At 41.3% G+C, this 9,113-nt stretch overlaps 1 protein-coding gene across 1 annotated transcript; it reads left to right on the top strand.

The window, feature by feature from the left end:
• Positions 1-1,065: 1,065 nt before the first annotated feature.
• Positions 1,066-7,838, top strand: LOC107196149 (cytochrome P450 2A13-like). Its single transcript, XM_015594567.1, is given in 5 exon segments — positions 1,066-1,215; positions 2,362-2,503; positions 2,969-3,156; positions 3,701-3,848; positions 7,747-7,838. Coding segments are annotated over 5 exon segments (720 nt in total).
• Positions 7,839-9,113: the final 1,275 nt, after the last annotated feature.

Genomic DNA, 9,113 nt, shown 5'->3' with positions numbered 1-9,113 from the left:
AGATACATGTCCTCAACCCAATTCTCTTACCTGGGCAGGTGTTCTCATCCCAACTCACCCTAATATCTAACAGGTGCTCCCTTTTGAGATATTCCATTTTTCCATCTGAATTTATTTTTTTTATTTTTTAATATTTTATTTTGCTATATTATACTTCCACTCATAATTACTCAAGTAAGCTTTTAAAGAAATCTATTTACTATTTAAACAAATTTTAATTACAGTTTACATACATTAAACTAGTTTTCTGGACCAAGTGATCACCTCAGCCCACCTCCTGAATACCTGAAAACCTGGCGTTGCAAAATCCAGCCCACCAAAACCATCCAATACCTACACAGGTGTCCCAAACCAGCCCACTAGAATACTTCGACAGTTGCTCCCTATTCAGCCCACTTAATTATCTGAACAAATGGACAGATACCCCAGCAAGAACCTTACACATCTAAAAACCTAGAGACTTTGTTCCCCAAATATCAAAATAAATGACCCCCAACCCAGCTCATTCAAACACCTACAGAAGTGTCAGCTTAATTGAATGTCTCAACACCTAACCGAGTATCTCCCCCACTTTAACACCTGTACACCAGCGCCACTTTTATGCCTGCACCTGTACAGAAGCCCCAAACCAGATCCCCTACATATCTGGACAGCTGTCTTCAACCGAGCCTGCCTGAATGCCTAAACACTTAGACAGGTGACCCCCCTCCATACCAGTCCCACCTGAAATGCTAAACACCTGAACAAGTGGCTCCCAATCTAACCTCACCTGAATATCTGAACACCTAGATGTGTGCCCTGGTCCAGCCTCACCTGAATATCTCAAATCTGGAAATGGATCCCAATCCATCTCATCTAAATTCTTAGACAGGGGCCCTCACATTTAACTCACATGAAAACTTAGATATCTATTCCCATCCAGCCCCATCTAAATACCTAAACACCTGAACAGGTGCCTTTAACCCAGTGCCTCCCTTGCCCTGAGACAGGTCCCGCTCCAATCAGGTCCTGCCTACTGACAGCTGTCCTTCCTCTCCCTTCTCTCCACACATTCAGCTCTGTGAGATGTTCTATCCATTGATAAAACACCTGCTGGGGCCACAGCAACAGGCATTTAAGGATCTTCAGGGGCTGTAAGACTTCATAGCCAAGAAGGTGGAGCAGAACCAACGCACGCTGGACTTCATCGACTCTTTTCTCATCCACATGCAGGAGGTATACTCCAGCAGCCAGTGCAGAAGTCCAAAGCCAAGCAGAGGGAAATCAGGCTGGGAATGGGGCATTCATCTCCTCTTCACGATAATCTTTACAATCCCAATTATAATTAACCATCACTGTTCTCTCCACTGAGCCCTTACCCATGAGCAGGACTTGTGTGTGCAAATCATAATAGCAAGCACTTCTATATAATAGTGCACCAGGCACTATTTTAAGATCTTTACAGTAGGGTCGGGCCTGGTTAGTACTTGGATGGGAGACCACTTAGGAAGACCAGGTGCTATAAGCATAAAATAATAAAGAAAAATAAGTGCAAATTATTTTTAAAAATAATAAGATCTTTACCGTATTCACCTATTTAGCTCACACCAGCTCTTGGAGGAGGCTCAATTATGTCCCCAATTTTAAAACGAGGAAACCGAAGCCCAGAGAGTATAAATGGCATGCCTGAGGCCACATAGCAAGGAAGCAGTGGACCTTAGCTCAAACCCTGGTCTCTGGATGCTAAAGCTGGTGCTTTTATCCACCATGCTCTCTTACTTTTCATTCCCTGGTTATCAAATACACCCGAGTGGACAGGTAACCTGGCTTTACTATGTGATGTTGAGAGTCCCTGCCCCCATCTGAATGTCAGTCTGTGAAGAAAGAAGAAGGGGCTTTATGGAGTCAAGTTCAAGGTGAAAAGATCAGCGAGAAGATGCCTCCACAGAAAGCTTCAAGATTTTCAGTGAAGGAATAGGATGCTGTTGCTTCATATTCTGTATCTGTCTCAGAAAATCTGTCTCTCTTTAACTCTCTCTGACATATTCTATCATGCTATCTCTTGTCCTTCTTTCTCAATCACTGTCTCTCTCTATCCCTCTCTTTTGAAATATTTCTACAATTAAAAAGTAACAACTAAGCTGATAACGAAAGGACAGATAGCAAGGCAAAGAGCATGAGAATAGCATTTGGGGCAGAGCCAGCAGCCTGGGCAAAGGCCTGGAGACCAGAGAGAGCAAGGCAGAACTAGGGTCCCTCTTCTCACATTTGGTCTGAATCTACGAGAAATGGGTCCAACCCCCAGCCCCACCACCACCACCCTCAGAATGGCCCTGAGAGCATAGGAGAGTGAGCTCGGCCTGAAGCCCTCTCTCCCTGCAGGAGCAGAAGAACTCCAATATAGAGTTCTACATGAAGAACCTGGTATTGACCACGCTGAACCTCTTCTTTGAGGGCACCGAGATGGTCAGTATGACCCTGCGTTATGGCTTCCTGATTCTCATGAAGTACCCAGATGTGGAGGGTAAGGCTGGAGGGAGCAGGGAAGGGAGGATCACAGACACTCAAAATGTCTCTGAGCCCACTGCAATGTCCCCACTTTTCTGAGATCCCGAGACTGTCAGACATGCCCTGCTATCCACAAATGAAGTGATATTTGGCTAATAGGCACCAGCCAGGTTTTACTAGCTCTTAAAATATTGAAAATATGTAAACTGCTTAGTAAATACCTCCTGTGCTGAGCCCACTGAGCGCCCACCACCTGCCCCTCTCAAAACCATCCCCACTACTCTTCCCTCGCACTTCCCCTATGATTCTGGCACAACAGGTGAACAGGGCCCTGCGCCAATAGTGCCTATGGCGAACCAACCTCTATTTTAAAACATTTGCACCCAAGTCACACATGTATGGATGTCATGCATATTGTGCATCCAGGTGTACATGCCCTGAGACCCCTAGATACCTAAATGCATTCCCTTTCATCCCCCAGCCAAGATCCATGAAGAGATTGATCGGGTAATTCACAAGAACCATCAGCCCAAGTTCGAGGACCAAGCCAAGATGCCCTACACAGAGTCAGTGATCCATGAGATCCAAAGATTCGGAGACATGATCCCCTTGGGCTTGAACCACAGAGTCACCAAGGACACCAAGTTTCAGGACTTTTTCCTCCCCAAGGCACTGCCTTTACCCAGCCTAGAGGGATCTCCAACCTACTCCCTGTGAACCAGCACTCCATCCCCCTTGGAGGCTTCCCAGCCCCTATCCCACCCCCTCAATAAAACACTTCCCCAACCACCATATCTCTTCAGCCTTCCCACTCGGAGACTCCTGAATCCCATATCTCCCTCAGGGACACAATTCTCATGTACCCCAAACATCCTGCCTTGAGAGACATGAACTGCGTGTCCCCCAAACCTTCAGCCCCAGAAGACACAGAACCCATGTTCCTCAAACTTCTTTCTCATGGGACATGAACCCCGTGTTGCACAAACTTCCAAACCTTCTGCCTCAGGAGACACAGAACCCAAGTTCCCCAAACTTCCTGTCTCAGGAACAGGAATGTCATGTCCCCCAAAGCTCCTCCTTTAGAGAGGACCCCAACTCCCCTGCCTCCCATTTCTCCTCACTCAAGGCACCCAAACTACCCCTCCAACCCTATGTCCTTCGGCACGCTTATTCTCCCTCCATCTTATCAAATTCTCTTCCCTCTTCCTACCAGGGCACTGAAGTGTATCCTGTTCTGGGTTCTGTGCTGAAAGACCCCAAGTTCTTCTCCAAACCCCAAGATTTCAACCACCAGCACTTCCTGGATGAGAAGGAGCAATTTAAGAAAAATGATGCTTTTGTGCCCTTCTCCATCAGTAAGAGTCTGATGCTAAGCCACCACTCACACTATCCCAGCTCCCCTCTCTGAGTCGTAGCCTAGTATCTTGCTCCAACTTAGAAGTCCCTCTTATGATCTACCTTGGACCCAATCAGCTGCATCCTCCATAATGACCAAGTACCTGGGCCCAGAAAAGGAAAGGGATCATGGTGCCCATTTCAGAGACAGGGAAAAATCAAGGCCCAGAGTGAGTCGAAGATTCGTCCCAGGTCACTTAAATTTTTCAGATCCCTAAGAAAAAGATGACAACATAGCAACCATATCTGAGTGTGTATTTGGATTTAAGTTCCCATTGCCACAGCCTGATATGGTTCACCCCCTTCCTACATCTAAGGGGAACCGAGGCTCAAACAAACAATCTAACCTTGCACCTAAAGGAACTAAAAAAAAGAAAAAAAAACTAAAATGAGTAGAAAGAAGGAAATAATAAAGACCAGAGTGGAAATAAATAAAAATAAAGTCTAAAAAAAAAAGAAAAGAAAAGATTAATGAAACCAAGAGTTGGTTCTTTAAAAAGATAAAATTGATAAGCCTTTAGACAGATTCATCAAAAGAGAGAGAGAGAGACAGAGACAGAAACAGAGACAGAGAGAAAAGTGAGAATAAAGGGAACATACCTCAATGTAATAAAGGCCAAATATGGCAAAGCCGCAGCTAACATCATATTCAATGGGCAAAAGCTAAAAGCGTTTTTCTTAAGATCAGGAATAAGACAACAATATCCACTGTTACCACTTTTATTCAACATAGTATTGGAAGTTCTAGCCATAGCAATCAGAAAAGGAAAAGAAATAAAAGATATCCAAATAAGAACAAAAAAAAGTGAAACTCATTAATTGCAGACAACATGATACTACATATAGAGAACTCAAAAGCATCTAACAAAAAGATATTAGAACTAATAAATGAATTCAGTAAAAAAGCAAGGTACAAAATGAATATTCAGAAATCAGTTGCATTTTTACACACCAATAATAAACTAACAGAAAGAGAAATTAAGAAAACAATTTCATTTATAATTGCATCAAAAAAATAAAATGCCTAGGAATAAACTTATCCAATGAGGTAAAAGAAAGTATACTTCAGTAAACTCTAAGACATTAAAGAAATAAATTGAAGAAGATACAGATAAGTGGAAAGATATACTGTGCTCATGGATAGAAAGAATTAGCATTGTTAAAACATCCATACTACCCAAAGCAATCTACAGATTCAACACAATCCCTATCAAAATACCAATGGCATTATTCACAGAACCAGAATGAATAATCCTAGAATTTATGTGGAACCACAAAATACCCTGAATATCCAAAGCAATCTTGAGAAAGAAAAACAAAGTTAGAAGTATCACGCTACCTAATTTCACACTCTACAACAAGGATATAGTAATCTAAACAGCATGGTACTAACATAAAACAGGCACATAATCAATGGAACAGAGAACCCAGAAATAAGTCAATGTCTATATGGTCAATTAATTTATGACAGAAGAGGCAAGAATATACAATAGGGCAAAAACAATCTCTTCAATAAATGCTGTTGGAAAAATTGGACAGATACATGCAAAAAATGAAACTAGAACACTTTCATATGCCATATACAAAAATAAAATGGATTAAAGACTTAAATGTAAGACCCAAAAACCATAAAACTCCTAGAAAAAAATCATAGGCAGTAAACTCTTTGACATCACTCTTAGCAATATTTTTTGGATATGTCTCCTTGGACAAGGGAAACAAAAGAAAAAAATAAATAGGACTACATCAAACTAAAAAGATTTTGCACTATGAAGGCAACCATCAATAAAATGAAAAGACAATCTACTGAATGGGAGAAGATATTCACCAGTGATACATCAAATAAGGGGTTAATATCAAAAATATATAAGGAACTCATATAACTTAATACACACACACACACACACACACACACACACAACGAACAATTCCATTTAAAAATAGGCAGAGGACTTGAATAGATATTTCTCTAAAGAGGGCAAATAGATGGCCAATGGACATATGCAAAGATGCTCAAGGTCACTAATCATCAGAGAAATGCAAATTAAAACCACAATGAGATATCACCTCATACCTGTCAGAATGGCTATCATTAATAAATCAAGAAACAAGTGTTGGCAAGGATGTGGAGAAAAAAACCTTCCTGCACTGTTGATGGGATTGAAAATTGGTGCGGCCACTATGGAAAACAATATGAAGATTCCTAAAAAAATTCAAAACAAAACTACCGTATGACCGAGCAATTCCACTTCTGGGTATTTATCTGAAGAAATCTAAACTACTCATTCAAAAAAATATGTGCCCCCCTATGTTCATTGCAGCATTATTTAACAATAGCCAAGCTGTAGAAGGAACCTAAGCCTCCATCAATAGATGAATGGATAAAGAAGAGGTGGTACATATATACAGTGGAATGTTACTCACCCATAAAAAAAGAATGAAACCTTGCCATTTGCGCCAACATGAATGGACCTAGAAGGAATTATGCTGAGTGAAAAAGTCAGAGAAAGACAAATACTGTATGATTTTACTTATATATGGAATCTAAAAAACAAACAAAACAGCAACAAACTCATAGATAACAGAGAACAAATTGTTGATTGCCAGGTGAGAGGGGTAGTTGGAGAAAATGGGTGCAAAAAGGAAAGGGATTAAGAAATACAAATTGGTAGGTATAAAAATAGTCACGGGGATGTAAAATACAGCATAGGGAATACAGTCAATAATATTGTAATAAATATGTGTGGTGTCAGGTGTGCACTAGACTTATCAAGGTGGGGGGATCACGTCACAAGTTATACAAATGTCTAATTGCTATGTTGTACACCTGAAGCTTTTATAATATTGTATGTCAACTGTAATTGAAAATTTTATAAAAATTTGATATTAAGGAAATACTGTATTGTACAATTAACAATTTTAAGAGAGTAGATATCATGCTAAATGTTCTGTCCACAATAAAAAGGAATTTAAAGAAAATAAAATGTATGAACAAAAAGGTAGAAAGATTTGCTGATGCCTTGAAAGAGAGGATGAAAATTCACCTCAAAATGATGCATAACCTAGCCTTTTTGATTGCTCGGGTCAACTTAATACATGGCCAGAGTTTGGTAAGAGTATAATGGCATTTGTTTTACATATATTTAATTTAAGTGACGGCGTGGATACAAATAAAAATAATTAGGTTAAAAATATGAGAATTATTCTTATAGAATTAATATAGATCTAAAAATCACATGCAAATAAATATTCTAATATAGGTTGGATAAAGTACCTTCCTATACTATCTTATTCACTTCAACCTACTTAGGGGGAAATGCTAGTAATTGAAAGCAACCTATAATGACTAGATGTCCTGGGAAAGGGGCGTGGTCTCTGAGAACACTAGGGATAGTCCATGGGCCCCAGGTTCTAGAGAGGGGTACTGAGAAGGGAAGCCTGCCTTGTGAAGGCCAGGATGATGAGAATGGGCTCCGGTTCGCTGGGCAGAGGAGGGAATCCTGGGGAAGAGGTCCGGTTTTGGGTGCCAGGATCACGGTTGCCTGTTGCTATGGGTTAGGGTACGCAATGACTAGGGTACCAGATGCTGGTTTCCAGGGCTCAGGTATCAGTTGCCAGACTCTCCAGTGGAGGCTGGTGTGTGACATACCTTGGGCAGCAAGAAGGCACGAATACCATGTCCTTGGAGATGCGGCATGGAAAGTTCAGGAGAATGACGTCTGTGAAGCGCTGCACTCCCAGATCATTGCCTGTGTGTAAGGCGGGGACTCATGGTCCTCCAGCGCAGGCGAAAACACACCCCCCACAACACCGCGTGGTTAATCTGCCTCACTCGGGCTGTGGGTGAGGTGTTTGTTGGAGGAGGGAGGCGCTGTCTCTGCGTGGGGGAGTTTGGGGGGGCCAGGATGGATCTGTTCTTGTTTTTCCAAGCAGGAGGCGGGCCCATAGTAACTTAGGGTTTGTGGAAGACAGAGAGGGAAGGAACGATGTAATTGAGCTGGTGGGTTCACAAACAGTGGTGGTGGTGAAAAATGGTTGGGTTGGGTCAGGGCACTAAGGAACCAGAGGATGGGCAGCTCACAGAGACTGGGAAATATAGATGAGATTTTGGAGGCTAGAACATCTTTGTAGGCGTAGGTGGAGTTCAGGGTCCCAGCTATGAACTATGAGATTGTTCCTTCTGCTTTTTTTGCATAGTTCTTTCTCTGGCCTCAGGTAGTTCCTCTACCTAAGTGCTGAGCACCTGGACACAAGGCAGAGCCTCTGTAAATTTTTGGAGGGCTCAGGCTTTGCACTCTCTTTTCACTGGTAGACATCTCTGAGAAGTCTAGAGACCTTGGCTTCCCTCAATCCTCAGCTCTGTTTCCTCAACTCAAACCAACTCTTGGGCTATCCATGGATTCCCAATATTTCAGATATTTTGTTTATTTGTTTTCTTTAGTTATTTCACATGGGAGCAAAATCTAGCCTCTGTTTCTCTGTCTTGACCAAAAGTAGAAATGCAATTAATGCTATTTATTTTTTTATTACTAAATTTATTGGGGTGACATTGGTTAATAAAATTATATAGGTTTCAAGCATACAATTCAGTAATACATCACATGCAATCATGTACCTAGGGCATTTCAACTGTTTTCATGTCCTGGCCACCGTGAACAATGCTGCTATGAATATCAGGGTTCGTATATCTCCACAGATAAATGTTTTTAAATTTGGAGGGTAGCTATCCAGAAGAGAGGTTGATAGGACATATGGTAATTCTATTCTTAATTTTTTGAGGAACCTCTGTATCTCTTTTCGTAGTGGCTGTACCAATTTACATGCCCACCAGTAGTGTATGGGGGTTCCATTTTCCCCACAACCTCTCCAACACTTGTTATCACTTGTCCTGTTGATGATATCCATTCTGACATGAGTGAGGTGGTATCTCATTGTGGTTTTGATTTGCAATTTCCTAATAGCTAGTGAAGTTGAGCATCTTTTCATGTCTCTGTTGGCCGTTTGTATGTCTTCTTGGAAGAAGTGTCTGTCAGGTCCTCTGCCAATTTTTTAATTAGATTGTTTTATGTTTGTTGAGTTGTATGATTTCTTTATATACTTTGGATATTAGCCCTTTATCAAAGATGTTGTTTGCAAATACCTTCTCTCTTTCAGGTGGTTGCCTCTATGTTTTGTTGATGGTTTCTTTTGCTGTGCACAAGCTTTTTGGTTTGATACAGATATTTAAACAA

Source organism: Pteropus alecto, unplaced genomic scaffold, assembly GCF_000325575.1.
Source record: "Pteropus alecto unplaced genomic scaffold, ASM32557v1 scaffold271, whole genome shotgun sequence".
Classification (NCBI taxonomy): domain Eukaryota; kingdom Metazoa; phylum Chordata; class Mammalia; order Chiroptera; family Pteropodidae; genus Pteropus; species Pteropus alecto.
Note: the sequence above shows the minus strand (reverse complement) of the source record. Positions and strands in the feature narration are given on the sequence as shown.